The sequence below is a fragment of the Chaetodon trifascialis genome, chromosome 7 (assembly GCF_039877785.1).
Source record: "Chaetodon trifascialis isolate fChaTrf1 chromosome 7, fChaTrf1.hap1, whole genome shotgun sequence".
NCBI lineage: Eukaryota > Metazoa > Chordata > Actinopteri > Chaetodontiformes > Chaetodontidae > Chaetodon > Chaetodon trifascialis.
This window is the reverse complement of record NC_092062.1, coordinates 7,775,456-7,800,080: the sequence shown is the minus strand read 5'-3', so window position 1 is coordinate 7,800,080 and position 24,625 is coordinate 7,775,456. Positions and strand designations below refer to the sequence as shown.

At 41.4% G+C, this 24,625-nt stretch overlaps 2 protein-coding genes across 5 annotated transcripts in view; both read right to left on the bottom strand.

Moving 5' to 3' along the window:
• The window catches only part of spire1b (spire-type actin nucleation factor 1b), a 36,384-nt gene extending 23,402 nt beyond the window's left edge, over window positions 1-12,982 (bottom strand). For 3 of the 4 annotated variants that reach the window (XM_070965678.1, XM_070965679.1, XM_070965677.1), the window contains exons 1-2: window positions 12,302-12,958; window positions 8,480-8,508 (exon numbers count right to left, since the gene is read on the bottom strand). In XM_070965678.1, the coding sequence (XP_070821779.1) occupies window positions 8,480-8,508; window positions 12,302-12,650 (378 nt within the window). In that variant the 5' untranslated portion in view covers window positions 12,651-12,958. Of the gene's footprint in view, window positions 1-8,479; window positions 8,509-12,301 lie in introns of all 4 variants that reach the window. The other variant, XM_070965680.1, reaches the window with a different exon arrangement.
• Window positions 12,983-15,402: 2,420 nt separating this feature from the next.
• On the bottom strand, window positions 15,403-22,684 carry atp6v1c1a (ATPase H+ transporting V1 subunit C1a). Its single transcript, XM_070966832.1, has 13 exons — window positions 22,525-22,684; window positions 21,839-21,999; window positions 21,180-21,247; window positions 20,081-20,166; window positions 19,600-19,694; window positions 19,304-19,395; window positions 18,797-18,895; window positions 18,596-18,664; window positions 18,366-18,458; window positions 18,059-18,152; window positions 17,090-17,187; window positions 16,822-16,948; window positions 15,403-16,086 (listed from the first exon to the last, which is right to left on the bottom strand). Exons 2-13 carry the CDS (start codon window positions 21,968-21,970, stop codon window positions 15,988-15,990), a joined length of 1,152 nt encoding a protein of 383 aa, XP_070822933.1. The 5' UTR covers window positions 21,971-21,999; window positions 22,525-22,684; the 3' UTR covers window positions 15,403-15,987.
• Window positions 22,685-24,625: the final 1,941 nt, after the last annotated feature.

Here is a 24,625-nt window from a genome sequence, read left to right as displayed (position 1 = left end):
CTCCTCCAGGGACCTGCTGTAACCTCAGGCTGGAAGTGAGAGATCCTGTTATAGACTGGGACTGATCTGGATTGCTCTGCCCTGCCCAGCAGTTAATGCTTTTAAGTGTTAAGTATGTGGATTTTCAGGCTTTGGTTTCTTATCTTATCTAAACTGCACATCTTCAAGAATTCAGTCAAGGGTTATTCTGTAACAGTAACCAAAGGAGATTGACTTTAATGGAAAAGGATTTTTTACATCAGGCTTAGATGTCTCACATTTCTAAATATATTATTGGTCTTTTCTCCGTTCCCTAAATGTCTGGATTAACCCAGCATCAGGAGCTGTGCCTTACTCAACTCAAGAAAAAAAAAATCCTTCACCAATATAGGTTGAATATATGCCAGCATCCTTTTGATGTTAACCAAAGTGAAATTTGGGTCCATTGTTGGCAACAGTCTTCCAGGCTGGCAAGTAGACATTGCACTGCATGCTTGCTGGTGAATGGTTACAGAAGTGAAGCTTGGCCTCTCATTCCTTTAATAAAATCCTTAAGTAAACAGCTACAGTCTTAAGTCATTACAGACCTATTTTGCAACATAAACAATTAGCTCGTACTTTAAATAATTTAACTTTGGGAGACTTGTCACCCTTTAAAATATCAACTGACAGTTAGCGTGGTCAAACAGCATTCTTTCATCTAGGAATCCAGATCATAAGCAGATGCACTGTAAGTTCATCCACAGGTTCTACTTCTTCCCTGGGTGATTATTTGAAATGAAAAGTCCCCTACTTGCTTCTTTTGTTCTAATGGCAAACCAGGAACCTTTACACATATTTTATCAGAATGTCCAAACACAACGGACTTCTGGAAATCGGTGGTGGTGTGAGGGATGGACGGGGTCAACCTGAAGTACTATTTAATTATTCTATTCTTGTTTTGTACTCATATTTCATTTCTTTCCCTTGCTATTTCTAAATACTGTGTGTATACCATGAATTTTCATGTACTGATTTCTGTTTTTGCTCCTGTCCTGCACAAGCTGATAACAAGCATATGAACTCATACTGTATGCTACTGACCCTTGTTTCATTTTGTAGGGTTGCAAGATACAAAATAATTCAAAAGCTGGTCACAAAAAGAGATGTGTCTTCCTCTGTCACAATCTTACATTGTGCACACTTCATCACAACGATTAGGGACAGAATCCTGTCTATGCTGTCACTCAGGACTGAAGGCAGTTTCTTCCACATTAACTGCAAACTAGAACCGATCGCAGGAAATACGAACTTTCCTTGTGACTGTAAAGTGTATGAACATGACGGCAGGCTAAAGCAAACATGTCTCCAGTCCACTTAGAAATCTCCCTGACTGGTTCCCAGGCTTCCAGACGACTGAGCAGAATGATGGGATGGGATGGAGGAAGGGGTGGAGGGAAGAAAAAAGAAGGTAAAGAGAAAAAAGTGGGAAGAGGATGAAGATGTGAAGCAAAGGCGATTTGTGGGTGCAGCAGTGGCCATCATCACAGACAAGAACAACATCAAACAGCTTGGCTTAAATTTCAGCATTCCTGTCACGGACAGGGGGCAAGCTGGCCAAAGGGCCAAAATAAAAGCCACTGTGATGCAGAGGGAAATGTTTTTACAGTTTTTTCCTGAAGCCACTTAACTGCTGGTGTCCTCATAACCTCACCTGAACTTTTCATTAGTCTCAATGATGGTGGGCTTCATTATAAGACAGACTGGATTAAAGGCAAACATTGTTGAAACAAAAGTACAAATTTAACCCTTGTTGTTTAAGCCTCATGCAATTCGTATTACTGAGAGTGTGACAGCAAATGGATAAATATGTCAAGATGGTGCTCTCACAAATGTAGTTGTAATTTTCTTGGTTATCAACCAGCTGCCAATTCTTCCACTCAGTGACAGCACTATATTACATTCATGGCCACTCTCTCCTATCTACAGCCAGTAACCATCAACCATCCACCTGCATGTCTGATATTACACATGAGGGAAAATTCAGGTTATTACATTACAAATTGAAATAATCCATAAAGGGAATGTAATATGCAGATGTCAGACTCTGATCAGGTCAAAGCTGAATTTCACTATAGTTTTCAAAAGCAAATTCTGTATATTCATCTATGATGTCAGGTGAACACCAGTCGCATGTGTAATGACAACTGAGCTTTATGTTCAGAGTCCATAACTGTCACAAGTGGACCCATAGGACGCTCTGGGTTTATATGGACAGGTGTCTGCTGCATTCACTGTTTATAACATACAGTTATAAGGAAACTATGAAACTGAAGTAGAAGAACAGTGTATGAAATAGAAGTTCAATGAATGGTAAAATTATTTAAGCTTCAATACCCTAAAAATCAGCCCATGGTATGAAAGCAAACTGCACTCGGCTCACTGTTTTCCAGTGGGGCCAGTATAAAGGGCTGCAGCTAATTATTCCTTATTGATTTATCAAATTCTTACTTTTACGATTAATGAATCAACTGTTTAGTCTAATTAGTCCTATCATCAATTCGTTATTTTGTCTCACTTCATTCATCACTTAAACAACTCATCGCTTCAGCACTAGTTATCTACACATGGTGAAACTGATCTTGTAAAAATGCCACAATGAGGAAAAACAAGCTCGTGACAACACTGTCTGAGTGAGGAAGGTCAGGGAGGATCACACGGGCTGTAAACTGCTCTATGGATCTAGGAATGGGATGGTCAGCGATGAATTTTTACTGGGCTCAGACAAACACTGCTGCTGTTCTAGTCTGTGAATCCTATTCGCTTTGGTTATGTAGCTTTGTGTGATTCCCTCAGACCAAACAGCAGAGCCAATTGTGCTAATTAAATGCTAAGTGAAATCTATGAGATCTACTCTCTTGTAGGCGAACACCTTCCATCTATCACTGTTAGCCAACCAGTAGAGGATTACCAGAATCTGCACAAACTGGTCAGAATTAACGGATTGGACAAACAATGTGAGGATTTGTAGCATTTATATTTACCACTTAGAGGGTTTATAGGAATTAGGTCACAGCAGTGAAATTAAGTAGGAACTGAGCTAAAAGGAATTTTGGTTAAAAAAAGAAGGTGCAACAAATGAATTATCTGTCTACTGATAACTGTCCTTTATAGCTTTTGTAACAAAACATGCTGTTTTATCTATTGTGTATCTCTGACAATAAGAGCCAGGAATCAGGCTCAGTTCCAGACCATCTGGGGACATTTCCTTTTATTCTTAACATCACATCCTGGGTTTCTATATGTGACACTAATGAGCAGTTCAGTTCCTCATAGTCTCTCCCTCAGAAAGTTAATGCACGACCCACATTGACTCCACAAACTGAAACATACCAAAAGTGAAACATGAGTAAACTGATTCTTAACCTTTCGATCTATCCAGTTTCAAAAATATTGAAATTTTACAGGAAATATGCCAGTTATATTCCGTGTATGCTTTTCTAGGAGAAAAGTGGGATCAGCTGGACAGATTCTGATGGGACACATAATAATGCTTCAATAACTTCAAATAATCAGCATAACTGTATGTATGCTGTATGTACACACAAGTCAGCCATGCTAGAGGCTCTGTGAAGGCTGAATTTAGGCTGGGCATTGAGCAAAACGCTTTTGTACCAATGCAAACTGTAGGCACTGAGATGATGTCATTCAATAAGTGAAGCCTTTGATCTGATGGTGGCACTCACTGGATCACCAAAGTCATGAGGATTGAAGCACCTGTATCAAATCTCATGGCAAGAGTTTTCAAGATTCACACAAAACCAACCCTATTGGTGTCAACCTTATGATGGCACTCGTGTCTGTACAAAATATCACGGATGCATCAAATAGTTTTTGAGATATTTTAGTCTGGGCCAAAATGGTGAACTGATGAACATCACATCTCCAGAGGTGGATAAAAACCATTTGCATTAGCATCTCTTCTTTCATCCCACGTCCTGTGAAGGATGCAGATGGCAAACATTGTACATCAAAACATATGTTTAATCACAGCAAAGAAGGGGTAATATTACAATCAAATCAAAATTGTGTGTTTGTAGAGGGTGCAAAGAGCACCACAGCAAAACGTGGTACCTGCACAGTCTGACTGGGGAAATCTACATGGCCTTTTAATGGTTTTACACCAAGAAATTCAGCGAAAGTACTATTCTTTGTTTTGGATAGAGAAGAATATGCTGCACTGTATCGTGACACAGAAAGAAGTGTGGGTTACTTCCCCCCAGGCACAAATCAACACTGAGGAGATTCCTTTCTCAGATTCTGAGGCATGACTATGCTGCCGTGACCCCTGACAGTCATATGACTGAGGCATTCGTAGGACCCACATAACTTCACATACAGAACAGAGAGAACACTTGAACTGAAGCCCATATATTCACCACCTTTGTTGCTTGTTTTTGTCTCCCTTCCTTTACACCCTCTGCCTTTTATGTTTGCTATTTCTCTTCTTCCATGCACACACATGTCCTGTAGGAAGCAGAAAGCAGATGCTATTCCTGCTAAATACGTCTTTAACTCCTGACTGAATTATCTGTTTATATTAAACACTGAATGTGACATTAAACTTTAATCCCTTCCAGACTTCAAAGCTTAGACATTAGGAGAGCATGCAGAGTTAAACTTTGACAAAGGGGAATGCAATCAAGCATGATCCACACATTTCTGAGGTTACACTGCATCACGGGACCAGGAACAGGAGGGTTTAGCTAGCAAGCAAGGCCACAGGGGTCACCAAACAAATTCCTCACAAAAACTAGCATGTAAAAAGGAGGAAATGCGTAGCTAAATAATAGAATTGTCACATTTGAGTCATAGCATGCAACATTGCAAAGAAATATCATCAATTTCCAGTGGATTTCGCTTTAGTGATTACTGCACAAAGAGCCTTGTGCTGCAGTATGCTGTGCCAGGAACTTGGCTCATTGGCTCTGAGGAAAACAGCATCATCTGACATTCACAGCTGCATCATTTGCAAGAGTTCACACTGAAACCATGTGCAGATAATGTGTGTCAGCTTTGACTACACATGCGTTCCTGTTCATCCAGCTTTGGGCTAATGCCACACTGTATGCTAGCAGAATGCTTCTGCTGCAGGATTAATACTGTCAAGCATCAAGCACCTCCAGCAACTCACCAGTAGTTTTGTCAGCCAGTCTGTAACACACTGTATTGTGAGAACTCATTTCTAGTGCAAAGCTGCTTAGCAGGGATTTGTCTATACAGTTTCACATTCTCTGCTGCTACAGTGAACTGTGTATGTGTGTGTGTGTGTTCTTCTTCTTGTGAGTTATTTGCTGTCCATCTGTTATCATAGCCCTATAACACAGCAGTCCAACTCCAGAACCCCCTGAAAACTACTGCACATCTCTAATCAACTTGTAAGAGATCATCTGTCAATGTGCACCATTACTCACACAAAATATTCTGACCGAAAACATTAGTCAGCTTTGAATTCAACCAACACTCGGACAGCATCTGCTAACTAGAGTGAAAGAGATCCCTGCAGGCTAAAATTATTCCATCTACAACATTCAGCAAAATAAGGACAGAATGAAAAAGCAGAAGAGCTCCCTCCATACTGTACCACCTAATCTCACAAACTATTATCACAGCAGTTTATGATAGTCCAGAGAGCCTTTGTGGAGGAGGCACAATCTTACACAGCCCTTTAATTAGGTTTGAAACTGTTCCCAGAACTGTCATCAAACAGGAGGCCTTACTGGGTGACATTTCCAACCAGTCAATCAGAGACGCCAGCTGGGAGCTCTGGGGCTGGTGGAGATACAAGCTGAAAGAAGGAAGGCTGGGAAACGTGCCAGGGAATGGTCTTCCATACTGACAGCAGTCCTGTCATGAAATGTATCAGCAGCCAGCATAGACTACTTGATAAAACTGTACTGTGTTGTATCAGATATGGTAAAAGTCATTATTTTGTTCTGTGGCTCTTCTATACGCCCTCTGTTCAGAGAATAGTTCAGCATTTACGCTTATTTGTTTTCTTGCCGCGAGTTCCATGAGAATCCCCTCTGATATCTGAAGTATGGAGCAAGGCAGGAGGTGATTATCTTAGCTTAGCATAAGGATTGCAGGAGCTAACGCTTATGTCGGGTTCTCTCTGAGACTGAAAAAACAGGCACTTTACTAACTAATATCTTGTCTGTTTAATCTTAACAAAGACACAAGAGTAAAAATGACTTAACTAATCTCTAACTCCATGTAGAGATACTATGGGCTCTATTTTCAATTCCGCCACCGGCGCGGCACAGGGTGCGCACCCCGCACAGTGGTATTTTCGTGCAGCGCACTTGGTATTTTGGTAAACCGAGGCATACAGAGGTACACCAGGATGGGCATTGCGGCGTAGTAGGGGGAGGTGTCGGCATAATTAGCCGACGGATTTGGATTTTTGTTCCATTTTGGTCCACGCCGGCAGCGTAAAAGTGCGCTGAAGACTCGCCACCCCAGACCTGGTCAACTCTGTGCCCCAGCAGCACGCCGCTGGGCAAGTGGATTTTCGTAAACCGGCAGAGTTGTGTGCTCACGTCACCAATACCTCACAGGCAGGTGCAAATATCTGAGTCAGCACATACAGTCAGACCTAAATTTATGTATTTTGATCAGTATCTCATCTGACCACATCACAAGCGCGTTTGGCACGCGTAATGGTCACTCAACCTGACCGAATGTACACAGGTGAAACAGGGATACAAACTAATCAATTAACGTCGCTGTGCCAACCAGAAACAGCCGTGACATCCTACAGAGCATATATACTGCATCTATCTCAGAGCACTCGAGAGACACAGAGAGACAGACACATGGAAAAAACGTAAGTGATGATCTTTGTCCGCTATTACCCACGTCATTTCATTCCAAATACAAATATCATAGTAATGCCTAACGTTATCTACAAAGATGGAGTACATCATTGCTTTGAGGAGGAGGAGGAGGAGGAGAAGGAGAAGGAGGAGGAGGCTGAGGATTTACCATCTAAGGACCTCATATTTAGACATGAGTGACATCAGTCTCCTCCTGGGAGAAGTTTGGGCATCGGACACTTTCCTGTGGGGTCTCAGTCATCCTCGAAACTTGCCATGTGCCTCGCCAGCGGTGTTTTTAAAGGTGAGGTGAGGAGCTGGGGTGATTGGTGAAGATTTGACTCGGCTGTGTCAAACCCACTCCACGCCTTCTCCCCTCCCTCTTTCCGAGTGGAACTGAGATGAGAAGGGGGTGTAGATGCGCCAGCAGCGCAGTGCACGAAAATACCAAAGTCTGCGCCGCCACGCCCCATCGGCAAAGCGGACCTGACTTTGCGCCGCGCCTCAGCCGCATCAGTGGCAGAGTTGAAAATAGAGCCCTTTGTGTTAATTAGTGAGCTGTAGAAGTGGAAGGTGTATTTTGGAACTTTGGAGAGAGTCAGGGAAGCTGTTTCCCCTGTTTACAGTCCCTACACAAAGTTAAGATGATGGCCTCCTTGCCCGAGCTCTATATTGAGCATACAGACGTGAGAGTATTGATCTTTTCATCTAACTCTCAGTAACAGAGTAAATAGCACTTTTCCCAAATGTGGAACTAAGTTTTTCACCTCTGGCAACTACTTGACAACATCAACATGCTAGCAGATATGTGATGATCATCATGTATGGAAATGTGTGTCAGAAACCACTGAAAACTTGCTGCAGAGATTGTCTGATGTTTGCTTTGTTCCTCTGAAGTGTTTGAACATTTTTGGACATTTTTTTTATTTATTAAAGTTATTCGTTTAAGCAGCAGGAGACCTGCAGCAGCTACATTGCAGGCATGAGGATTAACACATCTCACTGCCATGGCTTATGACAGTTTCAAGCACAGTGCTATCTGACACTGGTTGCTCTTGAAATAATCCTGCAAAGTGCCCACTCTAATCTTAATGCAATCTCTTATGTTGTGACTGACTGCCCTCTTTTACTGTAACTGGCTAACCTAACCAGCAGCGCAGGGTAAATATTTAAAAAGGAAATAATGCTGTTATTGTGGTTAAGCCTGCCATTATCTCTGTCTGCACAACCAAATATTGCCTCTCATAAATATTTCACTAATTGACTGATTGGGTAATCAACAAAAACATTCCAATGTCTCAAAACTAGTTACACCCAAACTAATCCAATAACGTCACTGAAATAATAACTCTAAGCACAGGTATGGTCTACTTTTTACTACCCAGAAACTGGGTTGCACATCCATAATATGAAGGTAACATTGCCAAAGCACAGTCAGCAAAATTGAAATAAAAAGTCCTGGTTAAAAAAACTGGTTCCCAAGTTTTCATTTCCTTCATATTTTCTCTTATCTCCTCCACCCACAGCAGGTATGTTGAGGCTGTACACACGTAAATACAGTCCACAGAATACTGTTCAAACCTCTGCAAGCATGTCATGATGAAATACAATAGCTTTAACAGAATTACAGAGCAATTACTCACCTCTGTTGTTGTGCAAGGGCTGTATTTACCTGCAGGGAAACAAGAAACAGTGTTGTGATAAGCAGCAGATGTAAGCCTAAGCATAAAGCAGCTTACATACATATATGCAGGGCTACATATGGAACATTGTTCAGTTCCAGTGCACAAATGCTGTACAGTATGTACAACGGGCAGAGGTTACGTGCATGTGATGATGCTCTTAGCCATTAATAACAAAGGCCATGCATTGCTTTTGGTTCAGTGTGTAAATATCACATGAATATCTTGTGAAATGTACATTGTCACAGGATCAACTGGAATCACTGGGCAGAAGCTATCAATGGACATTATAAAGGACTCTCTAAGGCTGCATTAGGGAAAAACAGCCATAGTGAGCGAAAATCATAAACATGGACTGCAGCTAAGCTACTGAAATTAGTCATTTCAGATGTAATATGTATATTGTCATGATAGGAAATCTCAGGCCAGAGGAGATCTATACAAACGGACAGGAGTCAGATCTTGACTTCAAATACATAGTTTACTTTTTAAAGAAAGCTCTCTGTAATTTCCTAAACCAGCTGGGCGCTGTCATTTTTACCAAATGTTACATTTTCAGGTGAGGATTAATACACATTTGGTGTGTCACTGAGTATTTCCAGGTAGGAGGATGGTGAATGTGGGATTGACTCGTGTCACCCACTGCAATGGTATGGCTCTCTGACACATTTTGTTAAAAGTTTTTCTGGACAACAATTGATAGGATCAGTTCATAATTGGTTTAGTCAGTTGGAATTAAATTGACTATAAGAATAATATAGAATATCATGGCCTCATCCTTTAAATGCTAATGTTTCTCATGCAGGTTTAAAGGACAATCAGTTCTATCATAGACATGTAAACGTAGGGATCATCTTTTGCTATCCTAGCACCCCTTGTACATTACATATCAGTGACTAAAAATTCTTGTCCTCATTAAAGCGATTTCAGTGAACGTGTCCTGAGCTCTAGCTATCATTATGCAAACCACACCAGATTTGACAAAAGCTCTGTTTCATTTCTAATTACTTTAGAGGTTAATGTAGCATGTGACTGATGATGATAAAGAAGCCATGAATGCACCCCCTTCAAAAAGAAGTCCCACTTTAATGTTTCTCCAGGCTACATCAGGCCAGCTTTCACGTAAAAAACAAACAGCTTGCGAACAGATGACCCCGTTAACAAACGCCTGTTTTGTATTGTAACACACAGTAATGCAACACTGCGACAGCTCTGACATCATCTCATGACCTTAATTTCCATCAGCAGATTTGAATGCTGCTGTATGGTGAAGAAGAGTTAACATTGTGACGTGTGTGCGTGTGTGTGTTCTGCAAACAGGGTGAGCAGATAATTGAATGTGCTCTTAATAAGACTTTAACATTTGGTGTTATACAAAATATTTACCAAAGCTCTTAAAATGATGTATTCAGATATAATACAAAGCGTCAGGTGGCCCATAAACTGCTAAATAGAGGAACACTAACTTTAACTGACTAACTAACTAACTAACCTTGACTGGATTTAACATGGTTAGTCACTTTAGCAGATGAGGGCTTCCTAAATCCTTCAAACTTTTGTCACAGATTTATCTCATCATTTACATGAATGAATTTGTTTGAGCTTGTGCATTAGGGAGAGAGAGCCTGTGCCAAACAGAACAGATAAGTGGCAATTAGATCCCCACATTAGCCTGAAAACTGAAACCATTTGTGTGGTTACACCAATCAAAACACTTGCAAAGCACTCCCAAAACTACTTGGAACTGCCTGAAGACATATGTGTACACCAGTGATTCCCGAACCAGGGTACTTCTGGTGTGGTCAGGAGGTTCATGGAGAGACTGTGACATAGTTCAACTGTTTTGATGAATACATGTTTAAAAGAGATATAAGTAATGGATAAATGGTTAAATAAGGTATTAGACTAATAGTAAAAAAGCAAAAAGCAATGGATAATTACTAATTACATTAATTACATTACTAATTACTAATAGTGTTAAATAGCATTAGACATAAAAAGTACAGAACTGCACAGAATATGAGAGGCCTCTGACTGGTATTAAGAAGCAGCTCTTACTGCATTATTTGCCTCACTAAGTTGCTCTCACACTGGTATGGTCATCAACATACCCATTTTGTGTCAAATGATCAGGTGTTACTCTGTGCAACAGCAGATTACTAAAGCAATATTAACAAAAACAAAATAAGACATCTATATTGCAATATAAGCTGAACTACACCTTTCCAAAACACACAATCTGCATGATGTGACATTATATGAGCAATGGAGGAATAAAAGTCTGGACTCCCCTCTGCCATGGTTGCTTCCATGCTCCTAAAAATAGCCCATTCATTCTAAGCATATAGACCTACAGGCCACAACCAGCATTATCATCACAGCTATACGTCTCAGATTTGCTCATGAGAGTTGATTAGACGAAGCATTCGGTGCATTTATTGAATCAAAGGCCAACATTAACAATAACATTGACTCAGCAGTGTTCTGTACTGTGTGTGCATGTATTTTAGCTGAGTTAAGAGCACATCTCTTGGGCCCTCAGGTATTATCCATTACAGACGGAGATAGATAGATAGATAGATAGATAGATGGCCATTCAATCGGTCTGCTCTGCACTCTGTGTTCAGTGTCTCAGCAAATGTGATTACAGCTGATGATAGACATGCCAGGCTTCGGTCTGAGGAGGCTCTGTAATGTGTTTGGTTTAAGGGCATGTTATCGTTCACAGACACACCCAGCCACTGTAGCAAGACACACATCACATGGCATGCAGTGTCATCTGTTTTGTTTTGGTTTAAATCCTGGTTGATACCTGTTAAAATGATCTGTAGTAACTCAGATCCTGGACAAATACCACCAAAACACTGGAAATCTCTCCCATATGAGAGACAGATAACCATAAACTACGATAAGGTCACTATAATTATTTAAGCCTTGCATAGCGCTACAGGCACAGTGTAAGTCCCTGAAGATGATTTTTAATTTGGCACACTTTGCCGCCAAAGCCTCCCCTCAATCTCATTTTATAGCGACTCATTAATTATAGCTGTAATCAACAAGGGTTCCCGTCTCACAGTCATGCCATGTCAGCAGGATCAGCTGAATAAGGCCATGCTGATGGGTATGTGCAGGCGTGAACCGTCACTCTGTGACGTTCTTTTCTGTTCAGACATGGGCATCAGCCCACACCTGGATCCGATCAGTGCCCAGCCACATTTCAGCCTGCAATCACATGCTTTAATCAGATGAAGCAGAATGATCAGCCTGATCTGATATGTAGCGGCAAACAGGCTTTTAATAAGAGATGAAACCACATGATGCACACACACGTGCCTTTGGTGAGGAGAAGATAGTGAAAATCAATGCAAACACTCCAGGAGGAGTGAGGAGCCATGAGGGTGGGAGCAGCTGGGGTCTCTGGTGCTATTCCTTTGTTTATCAGTGATCAGGTCATGTGTAATGGAGCCTTGACCCTGGCTGCTGCAGATTAGATGCAAATAAAGCACCTGATGTGTAGAAAGCTGAAAATATGTGTAGGCTGGCACAGTTTATTCATGTGACATTATACTATGTGGTACCATTATAATATTCTCATTTTATTCATGTTGGTTATTATGCACAAGTATTGCTATGCCTCTGTAGGCGATGATGCCCCCCTCCCCTGGAATTTGTGTCATTTACATAAGGACAATCACAACACCTCAGCCCCATCATTTGAAATATAAGTGATGGCCTGGCCTAGATCGGAGCTTTCCGTGCACTCAGTCTGAAATAACGCTTTACCTCCACAGCCCTGGTGCTCCACCCTCACCGACCCGTCTTTCTGTATCCTAACATCCCCCGGTCCAGAGATCCTCATCGGAGCCGCGGCTGATGATGCTCCGGCGGCGGCGGAGCCTCTCCAGCTCCGGTGCCTCTTCGCCAGCGTCCTGCAGCACTGGTAACACACCGCCCAAGCCTGCTCCTCGTTGATGGGCTGGCTGTAAAGCCTCAGGATCTCTTCCAAAGGGAGACACTCCGCTCCCGCTTCCTCCGGTGAATTCATCGCGCTGTGATGCTGCTGCTCATCCCGGTGAGTCGCTGCAGCAGCATCCGTCAGCCCTCCGTGGTCCCCGCATCGCTGCTCGGCCATCCTTTCATTATCTCAGCGCAGGAGGCCCGATGACGAGAACAGGTCCAGGCCGATATGCGAGAGGGAACCTGGAGGCATTGATGCTTCCCACCTGCTCCCCGCAGCGGCGGCAGCAGCAGCGGCACGCCGGTTGTTGTTTGTCCGTCCGCCTTGTTCAGCTTTCTGTGGCAGCAGTCATGAGACGGTGCGCGGAAATTGAGTGATTGTAGCCTTCACCGTGTGTGTGTGTGTGTGTGTGTGTGTATCACATCACATCACAGCCCAGCAAGCCAGGCTCACTCCTTCATCACATGATCTCTCTCTCTCTCTCTCTCTCTCTCTCTCTCTCTCTCTAAAATGTCAAGCCATGAACACACGCGCGCGCACACACACGCACAGCAGGCAATTCCCCGAGGCCCCAGAACCCCAGGGCCCCAAAATCCTCACAATCACTGCTGACTGCCTGCAGCTGGTTTGATTAATCACTAATTTTGTGAGGGCATTTGCATCAATAAAGTCCAATATCAGCTGAGGCAGTTTAACAGTTTACATCATGCTCATGTGACACATTTTCCCAAACAAATGAGTGTTTAATCCAACTACCACACTGACTGACACACAGAAAGCTTGTATGTAATGTAACTGTTTCAGGAACAGGCCTGCAGGATGGTTTCTGGTTGTCTGTGTGCTCTGTACCTGGTGGGAGGTAGAGGGAGTCAGAGGTTGAACCCAACCATGAGTGGAATAAGTATAACAGGACACTGCTAACCCGTGGAAACTGTAGTCTTTATATAAAGTCTCTAGGAGGAATCATTTCAAGCCTTTTTTAAAAAATCATCACATGTGTTTTTGTAGTGTTTTCAGCTTTCTTTGTCCATTGTAACATTTGTTACATACACTGATGCATTTTGTACAGTTTTTTCACTGCATACAAGTCATAAGATTGTCACTGGTAGCATACTGTTGCCCCATCACTTGTACTACATTTACACTATGGATTTATTCAGTATGTTATATATATTGAGCATCTTGAGTAAAAAACGCATCCTTTGCTGAAGTTCTATTTCATCATTTTATCAATCAAGTTTTTTTTTCTTTTGTCTTGTTCATGTTTTTACATTCTTTCTTTAGTAAATGTTAAAGAACAGGCCCTCCACAGCCACGGACCCCTGATACCACAGCTGTTTTCACTTGTTGATTATTCCTCTAATTTGGCTGCACAAAATGTGCTGGATTTCTTTCTCTCTAGTTGTTACAGCAGGACAATTGACAGTTTTATCACTGTCATTGGTATGTTGAGATTTGCGACATCACATTCTTTCTGTCACTGCTTTGATCATTCCTCCTAATCAGGTTAAGTGAAAACATCCGTGTGTCCAGAGCCTTTTACCAAATCTGACAGTGAACACTCATTCTGTCCCATTGCTGCTGTAGTCTGTGCATCTTTTTTATCACACTGTTCTTTCCATTTTATATATTTACCATTTTTCCTTCATAGTTTCTAAAATAGTTTCTTTCTTCGAGACATCACTCATTTGATGCATGTCTTGTATTTTAGTGAATTGTAGGGATTAAGATTCAACATATTTTAAACATTATTTCTATATTGTTTTATATTGTATTTTCAGACTATTTTGGTCTTTTTTAGGAGAAAAGGGACCATCGGAGTATGAGACAGTGTTACCCAGCTCTGCACTGACTGACCCGCTGTGCTAATGTCTGTATGTGACTTCAGTAGCTTTTATTTCACACTATTGTTATATCAAAATATTGCTGTGAAATGACATTTTACAGAGTGCTATCCGAACAGCTTGCAGATATTCTGACTTTATGCCATTTACAGTCATGGAACTTGTGACACATACAGTTCATAGATACATAGCCAGCGGTTGACAGTAAGGACATTTACTCATGTAATTTAAGTACATATAGTATACGTGCATATAAGTACAGTTCTGAGGCACTTTCTCTACTGCTTTATTCATCCACTACACTACAATTTGGGAAATATTATATATTATATACTTTTTCCCAGTATGTTTATTGGACAACTATAGGTTCTAGTTACTTGTCATGTTCAGATTTTACACATAAAACGTAAGAGGGTGTAAAATATGATGCTGTGTGGGACATTAAACTTCCCAGCAGTATATGAAGCAGTGAAGTGGTTCTGCCTACAAGCTACACCTTCAAAGGACAGCTTACATGTTAATGTATCAATAATAATGAACCAATAATTTAAAAATACTGGCAGGAGCACTTTGCATAAGAAGTCCTTTTGATGCTTTAAGTCCATTTTGTCACTAATAGTTTTATTTAAGTAAACATTTTTATGCAAAATTGCCACTTGTAATAGAATATTTTTATAGTGAAGTAAAAGTATTCATCAAAACACTTCCAATACATTTAAATATCATGCAAGAACCTCATCTAAAGTGTCTGTTTTGTGCCCTCTGCTGGCTGGTGGTGTGTCCATCTATCCTCCATGTTAAAGAGTGTTAAGTGTTTGATGTGGATTCCAAATGATTTCTTCTTAGAGAAGGGCTTTTCTTGAAATTTCTCGTGGCTCTGCATATGATCATGAGTCACCACGAGGCCTCACAGAGAATCTTTCTGCCTGCGTCTTTTTCATTTCTCTCACATGAACATCACCATGTAACACCAGCAGCATACTCATACAGTATTCTCAATTCTATCTCAATATTCTCAGTGAGAGGAAATGCTACAAATAGAGTATTTATTAATCAGTTCACAAACTCACTCACACACATTTGATTTATTCATCAATCATTTTTATTCAATGGCTTCCACAATACTCTGATACAGATCACTTTTGACAGCAAATATACACAACTTGAGACAACACACACTCATAAAGCATCTCTGTTGCACAATGTCTGCGAGGACGACCCCAAAATCTTAGAAACACTTACCAGATCTGGTTGCCATGGGTGCAGTGATAACATTGGCCATACACACAAATCTCTGAACACCAACACAGAAGATGTAGCTATCAATACACACCAGCACATGTGGAATGACACAGTAAATACACAACTCTCCAGTATGATTTCTTTATCTATTTCACATCAAAAAAAAAAGCAAATTATCTGTGTGACTTGAAAAGAAAAATAAACTGTAAACAGAAACAATATTTAAAAGTTCTTCTTCGTCCCTTAGTTGTGAAAGTGGTAGAGGCTTGCTGCTGAGCCTTTTCAGCACAAGGAATGAACATGCAGCACAGTCATAAAGCAGCTGATGGGCAGAGGCGACAGTGAGGATGGAGGTGGGAGGGGGGAGGGGGGAGATTTGTCCCAGGAAAAAATGAACTTAACATAAAGACAAAATGAGGAAGGTGTTAAACTTTGAAGTCCAGCAGGTTGCAGTCGATCTTGTAGTAGACGTAAGGATAATACTCCTGCTGGCTCAGGTTGAGGCCTGGGATGTCCATTGCAGACTGAAAAGAAAAAAGAAAAGAGTGCAGGCTGTTACTGTGTGGAAGCAGCTGTTTCAATGTCTGCATGAGGTTTATCTGTAATCATCTCCGAAATGAAAAGCTGATTGCAATCACCATAAGTTTAAAACATTATCTGTTGTGTTGTAGCACAGCTTTAGGGCCGAGCTTGAAATGGTTACTGAAATGACAGCTCATAAGGAAGTAATGGGGGGAGGGTAAACACTAAAACCAACATCACTGAACAAAGATAACAGCACCATGAGGGAGTCATATGAGAAAAACACATGTAGTGCTAAACATTTTTGATTTAGCCAAAACTCAATTTCATGCTAAGTTACTTAACATTTAAACTTACTTACATCACACTGTTAAAAGGCTGGGATATTAATCAATACATGTTTACCCCTCAATAAAAAACAGAAATGAGTTGATACTCAATTAGAAGTACATAGACTGTATATAAAGGGGTTCACACCACTGTAGCGGTTGTCTTTAATTGCAGTAACCAGCTATGGCCATGAGAGGGAGCCCCTGCTATTCTCTAACATGGTGATGGAGCAGCGGAGGGACTCCACTGGTGTGTCTCAGGTCAATACTACTGCACATACTAATTCTACACAGAATGTAATACATGCTAATCGTCACACTAACTTACTAGACCATTATATACAGACAGGAAATGATTAAATATGTGTAATATTCAATGTCAGTCCAGAATTGTATCACAGTACTCACGTCAATGATTGCTGCTGCACTGCTGTCCAGATGCTTGTACAGATCATTGAGCACCTCCCTCAGCTTCTTCATGGTCTTCTTGTTCGGCTGCAGGAGCATGGCCTGAAAGTTCACTGGCAGCCCATATCTGGAGGAACACGTCATATAAATACGCTGATCAAAAAGCTTTTTAACTGCTGCCAGTGAGAAGGAAGCGAGCACTGAGAACTCATCTTATTTGTAGTTATATGTATGGGTGATATTCAGATTGCATGTCTGACCACAGTACCTTAAAACAGATTCCACAAAGACCCTTAATGCTTTGATGTGGATCCACGCAATGAAAGCTTCGCTGAAGTTCACTTTCAACCATCGGACAAGTGGGCCCTGCAGAAAAGAGGTCTGATTAGGGTTGTATCTTTTTTGGATGTGGGAGTCTTGAGTCTCGCCCAAACAGAAAAAGAATGTACAATCAACGAGATAAAATGGTTGTTTCTTATCACAACCAAATTTGGCAGACAGGTCTTAAAGACAAAGAGCTGCATTTCTCTTTCTGTCCTCAACAATTTCAGATTATTAAACCTGTTTTTACTGCAGTGGATTTGCGTGTGGTCAGCGTTTTCTGACTGCTGCCAGCTGCACAGCACTGACATTTCCAACTTCAGGCTTTTTATCTGGTTGTTTTCCAAAAAGAAAAAATAATTTCTTTGCTCCAGTCCAGGGTGTACCCCGCCTCTCGCCCCTTGACAGCTGAGATAGGCTCCAGCCCCCCCGCGACCCCGAAAGGGATAAGCGGCATAGAAAATGGATGGATGGATGGAATTTCTTTGCTCATTCTGTGTCATTTGGAGGGTTTTTCTAGAAAGATACTAGAGCACTGTGATATTTTTCTGCTTTAAACTATCACTTCTCAGGGGTTGGGAGTGTTTTGTAATTTACCATCTGGAAAACCTTTGAAATTGATCACAGTAAAAGTAACATTGCTGTAAAATAAAGTGAGTAAATCCTCACTGTACAGTGTCTCTGGAAAGATGTAAGTCCCTGTAGGTTATCTTCACAATGTACTAAAAATGAATCCAGTGACTGGTCTGGAAAACATAAAGCATGCTTGACAAAAATGAAACAATGTGTATCGTAGATAAAGACTTACGGTATTCCAAACCATGAAAAGATCAGCGTGATGCCTTCAACTACCCACCGTGAAACTGTATCAATGAGCAAGTTTAAGCAGAAAATTCTTTCCTGTTCCATCACTTACAAACTGCTTCTTCTTATCTGTGGAGAGCCGTGTCATCTCCTCTTTGTCTGCCTTCATCTCCTCTTCGTTGTACTGGAAGTCTCTCACTGTGAACCTAGAAATGAGACGTGGGCGGCAGAAATCAGCTTCATTTGATCACTGCAGTGCTGTCTAGTTGATATGTTTAGTTAGAGCTATATATATTCGCCTCACAGTCTGGCTCCTTTTGAAAAAAGCTCATTTTCTCATGTTGACACTTTTCACACTTCTTGTTTGTGTTTGTCCTGTGCAATGATAATGTATGTTAGCTAAGTATAACAACTCTTACTTGTTCTCCCTGGCTTTGTGTTTGAAGTCATCTATGGCTTTCATAAATAGAGTGACAGTGAACAGTCCACTGTCATTGTCTTCAAATAGGAGACTGGAACAGAAGACAGGTTCTTGTTATATTGCTGTAATGAGACTGAAAACTGCAGATTAACCTCAAAGTAAAGCAAACCACAAGCAAATCAGCCACTAAAAATGCACAAACTTGTTGTTGGTTTTGACATCACTTACTTTGAGGATCGAGGCACCACCATCTCAGCCAGTGTTTCATATGTCTTCTGCCAGTCAGTGTATCCAGTCCTGAAAGAACAAAAGATGAGGACAGATAAGTTAGCATTTCATTTATCTTTCCTCTGATTTATGCTGCAACGTGTTTCTAATTCTGTGATTTACATCCAGACATTCTTGCCATACTATAGAAGTAATACTCACTTTGGTACAACTACCAGCAGAGTGATGAGGTACTCTGAATCAAGTACAAAGTCTTCCTTCTTGACAATGTCAGCCAGGCTCCTGGTCAGCAGGCTCCCCCTAGTGGCACACAACAGTATTACAATAACATGGTGTGACATAAAGAAGGTGCCTGGTGTTGACAAAGCATTTCAGAGTCACAGTAACTTTTCAGACCATGCTGACCGGGAAAATGGTCAGTGATCCTTGAAACTCTACTCATAAATAAGCACATGGAGGTCTGACGTTTTAAAGCTGCCTGGCAACCAAACAGATGTCCAGTCAGCTGAAGAGAAGTTAAAAGACGTTAATATATTTTGCTAAAAAGCTCTTCAATAATAGTTGAAAATGCTGGGGGGAGACATAGTTTGGTCTTTGTGATTTTCCAAACTACTTACTTTGTGTCTGTTCTGGCCAGCTACATTACTTTCTGTGACACACTCGTCACAATTTTAGAGACGAGCACATTGGCACACACAGATCACTTACGCATTCTTCCTTTCTAAGTTCTGCAGGTTTCCCTTCAGGTTGTTGTAAGCTGATGCTCTGGTCTTCAAGTCGTTGTCAATCTGGGTTACTTGCTGTTAAAGATGACAAACATGGTTAAAATTACTTATGACTGACAAATAAAATACAGAGTGACATGCCCTTTAAAACACGCCTCTACACAGAGGAGCAAGTGCACAAAGGCTGGATGAGCCCAGTCAGAAATAAAACCTACAAAAATACCCTACCGCTACACATAGGCTACACAAATAAAAAGTTTAGACAATTCAGAGACCTACCTTTGAGATGATTTCTGAGATGTTTTTCAGCGACTGTTTGATGGGATATTTTGCCATATCCCACTGAAATCTTGTGATGTAGGTAACAAGATCAACTGAAAAAAGACAACAAAAGAACTGTCAGGCTATTATCTGCTTATGATGGGATTATAGTAAGACAGAAGTGGGATAAAACTACACTTTTACTGCGGTGATTACAGATACATGCTAAAAGGCATATCTGGCATATCCTTCACAGAACTGTTACAAGAGCCGTGAATGAAGTTTAGTTCACCGCATTGAAAGAACTTTTTTCAGTTCAGCAGCAACATCAGATAGTTGTCAGCTGACCTAAGATTGGAAAGAATATATAGAACATGTGTGCCTGTTGTTCTTTTCATTACTGCCCATTTAACCTTGCTTTGCATTATCCCACTTGAAACACAGCTGTTTTTTGGTACTGAAATAATCAGGACACACTGTGTTGTAACCATCACTGTACCTCCATTGGCCAGCAGGTTCTCCTGCACTTTGTCTCGACTGTCCTCCAGCACGTCGGCCATGTACTGAGCAACCTTCTTCACCACACTGTGAACAGCCAGGAGACATCAAATCTCGGCATGCACAAAGCCAAAGTAAACCACACACTCACATGACCACCACGACCTCATGCCCCAAATGTAACACAAACATACACACATCAAAAACTTTCACATATTCTTGTTAAGGTAACTTCCTGACAAGGCAATTTATAACATGGCAGACTTGCAGAGTTCACGATTTTTGACCATACCGTTTAGCAGTGGATCAAAGCAGGACTGTGTCTACAGTAGTGAAGCCAAGGAAAGACTGGAAGCCAAATCACATCTCATGCTGAAAAAGTTCATAAGAAAGTATATCTGCCACTTTGGTTTGATTTTGACTGAGTAACATTTTTATTGTTCATATAATGACTAAAGACAACCAAATAATCCAAACTAAAATAATTCCATCAAAACTTGGATGGAATTTTGAAGAACTCAGTAATTTAGGTATTGCTTTTTTCCAGATATGCTGGATGGAAACTTCAAACAAGGAACTAGATTGAGGACAGGCACTAATCAAACAAGTGAAACCATACTGCAAGGCTGGTCTTTCTCACAGTCTTTGAAATATCTACAGAGGAAGCAAAGCAGAGCTCAGGCAGTCATGGCTGGGTGTGAGTTTTGGATGTCAGTATTTCCAAAAGACTATAAATTACACTCAAATACAGTTGCGGCACATAAGTCATCGGGTATAAATATGACTAAAGAAAGAGCTGGTGGTGTGTCACCAAACTGTAAATTGCCAAGTTTAGACTGTGAGGCCGGCTAGCCACAGGCCCCTGTGAAATTCCTCATTGTTAGAAGGTAAGAGAAGGGATTACAGAACGGTAAACCGGCTACATCAGAGAGTCAGGAGCGTTGCACAGGTTAGGGGAGATGTTTTTCACGCCCTTTAATACACAAACTGTATTCAACATGGGTGTGAGAGCAGTATAAAAAGACAATTTAATCACTAAAACACTCTTTCCCTAGAGACAGAATAAAAATGTTCATTCCATGTCAGAATACTGAGCATACCTTTCAACAAAGGAGTCTAATTTGGCAAGTTCATCCGACAGCCCAACCAAAACATCTAGTGTCCCCACCTGTTTTTGAACACATAAAGCATAAAGTAAAACATCAGCACATTTTGACTAATCAGTCCTGAGATTTCGGTCGTTTTTAAGTGGGATCAGCAGGGTTGTGTTTAAAGAGCGACATCTGCGGTCCAATCCGTCTACAGTGACATCCAGGGGGCCCTATGTGCTTAGGACGGCGCCTCTTTGTCCAGAGCTGTTCATGCATTGCTAACAGTTCCAGGAGAACGTTGCAGCCCCATGTGGCAACAAGGTCAGCGGGGTTACTTCACCTTCAGTGCAGAGAGGAACTGAGCCAGACAAGCTGAGCGGCTCTGTGGATGAAAACTTCACCAAACCAACGCTTCAACATGCAGGCACCAGATCTATGTAAAGGCTGCTTCCTATACACACAATCAGCTTATTCTTGACAGTGGATATATGAGGTGAGTGATTTTCATGAGCCTTTTACATGTAAAACCACCACATGACTTAGAAAAATAGATGAAAAAGAAAATGATGTCCACATTCAACTATGTATCCATAGATTCAATACTCCAAAGTAGTGGCTCTGTACTTCAGGGTGGGGAAAAAGGTTTCAAAGTGCGAGTCCATGCTAACCTTGAGGTCTGGGATGTTGAATTTGTGGTTGACAGAGAGGTTGTTGGTGCGTGTGGTGGCTGCCATCATTTTGTCCCATGTCTGCTGGCAGGTCTTCTCTCCCGGTGCAGAGATCAACCAAAACTCCGTCATGGTTACAGTACTAGTGCAGCTAGAGAAAACTGAAAGTGGAAACTAGATGTAGACTAATGTGCGCTGTATTTAGCTCGTCTCAACAGTTAATAAAACATGGAGAAACGCTGAGTCTGGCTCTTTGTCAAAAGCACTGATGTAGCGACAAAACAGGTGAAGAACTGCGTTGACATCCCTTTTGTCTTTAACAACATTGTAGCTCCAGAAAGCTGCTAGTGCTGCTGTCATGAAGTGTCCTGACTCTGTTTACCACTAAGCGAGCTAATAACATGATGCTACACTAGCAACAGTGGCTCATTCAGGGTTTAAGTCCAGTACAAGCTGACGTTCCTATTTTGCCAACACTATATATATACATCTTCATTCCCTAACAGCTAACTAACGATACACAGCTATAAATAAACATTAAACAGTACTGTATACAACCCGAATCTAGCAAGAAAGATGGTTAAGGTCAGGCAATATCTAGAAGGGATTAGCTACCGTTAGCCACTTAGCTTTGCTCCCAAACACAACACAGGTGTGCTATTCTACTGCGTAACAACTTCACTCACCTCTGAATACAAAAGATGTCCGTCAACGGTGAAAAATATAGCTATAAAGAGCGTTTCTATGGCTTGATAATTTTCATAGTTGCCATTCAATACAGTTGGTTAGGTCTCCTGACAGCAGCATCAGAGTCAGCTGATCTGCCAGAGGAACCGGAAGGCCTCTGTCACACATTCTGCTTACTGAGAAAACTCCGCAGCGACCACAGCCGGTGGACAGTTGGTACTGCAGGCCAGCTAGCATAATGTCTATGATGGTTGTGGGTTTGATGCTCGCGTTCAAGGATACTTATGGCAGTCAAAGCAGGGCAGATGCATGCAAACGTATGTGAAGAGGGACAGGTTCTTCAGAAACAGAAGGATCACAACAGTTAGGCCTCACTCTACTTCAAGCGATCATGTCAAGATTGTATGAATGTTACACAACAGCACATAGCGCAGTGGCGGCCCGAATAAAGACTTGGAATAATGAGGCTGACATTTTATTGCCACAGTAAGTTTTACAAAATTTTATTTAGCGACACAATTTAGACATTTTTCCATTCTTAATATGAAATTTAACCAAATTTCCTGAATTACAAGATGCGATAAGAACTACACCCCAGACTTAAGCATAAGTCAACATTCCAAGTGCATTATTGCCATAGACTGTTAGAGAAGGAGCCAGGCAATCTTGGATGCCAAGTCAGCAGCATTTAAGGCTTTAGAGTTACTAAATTTGGAAAAGCAGGGTCAGGTTTCCTGACTTTGGGTGTCTCCTGCACAGAATCTGAGGAAAACGCCCCCAAAGGGACATGTTTATAGTTTAGTGGGTCTGGGGTTCATTGTTTGGGACACAATGCTTGGTCTGCCTGGAGCCAACCCTCGACATCAAACGGCAGGGTGAGCTTGCCCATGGCTGGCTAGAGGCCAGTCTGCTGGGATGTTATCAGGACACACACACACTCCACAATCATCTGTGTGTGTGTGTGTGGTAGTCTGCAGAACGCAGACTACAGCTGAGAGTCTGGTGTGTGATCTCTTCTTGTTCAATAACAGAGAAAATGTTGTTTTAGCAATAAATAGCACTGAATGGATAAACTACTATTTACAAGCTTAATACCACCCCCTCTCACACACACCGTTCAAGACTGTGTCCTTGCATGGACTCCCATAGCTCTCTGGAAACAACCATCTCAGTGTCTCACACATATTTCTCTCAAAGTTGTGTTTATGATTACTGTAAGGCCTGGAAGTTTCAAAGTGTTCTAATAGGATAGCAGCATTAAAATAGCTGACAAATCTTAAAACGCAGAGGTGTACTGCTGTCACCTCTTCTCCTCCATTTCTTTTGAAAATGCTCCCTGATTTTCTTTTCTTTTAGTACTAAAGCAATAAAGAATGACACAGGTTTGCTGTTGGCTCACTCAAACATTCCAGGAAAGGTCTCTGTAATGCTTTGTATACACAGTCGCACTGTGCACATCACCTGTTTAATCTTTAAACTACCTGGACTCACTTCACCTGGACTACGGAGAACCACTGCATGCTCTAGTACACACACGTAACCTACATAGTATGTAGGATAAGCATCCAGTATGTAGGCAATACTTGTGCAGGTGCACATCCACACACACACACACACACACACACACACACACACACACACACACACACACACACACACACACACACACACGCACACACACACACACACACACCTGTACAAGCAAATCATGTTAGGCACTCTCCAGCATGATTTACTTGCAGAATATCTAACAAATCATAGAAAAAACACTGCACAGACATGTGTGTCTATATTTAGTTTAGCTGATGTGGTCCTCTTGGTGGTTTGGTTTTCTCAGAAACAATGTACTTTTACAGTAAATTACATGCCATGATGTCAATTTCTGACCGTTATGTTATGAACTTAGTTATTCAGCAATCTGTCTTGGCAGAAAGGAAATGAGGGTGAAAAGTTAATCATTTTCTAGATTATGTTATTGTTTGGACCATCATGGTATATCTCATCATGCCCCTCCACCTCTTTGATACTATTGTTAAAAATGACATGTCCTGGGAAAGCCCAGAGATAAAGATAGGTCCTTTTAGGTGGCATATCGCAGAA

What these genes read in the sequence shown, in the direction of transcription:
- atp6v1c1a (XM_070966832.1), bottom strand. Translation starts at nt 21,970, where the DNA reads ATGACGGAGTTTTGGTTGATCTCTGCACCGGGAGAGAAGACCTGCCAG. An exon ending in AACTTAGAAAGGAAGAATGC is followed by an intron (nt 18,896 to 19,303) that starts GTAAGTGATCTG and finishes GTGTGCCACTAG; the next exon opens with GGGGAGCCTGCTGACCAGGA. An exon ending in TTTGTGGAATCTGTTTTAAG is followed by an intron (nt 16,949 to 17,089) that starts GTACTGTGGTCA and finishes GTGTTCCTCCAG; the next exon opens with ATATGGGCTGCCAGTGAACT.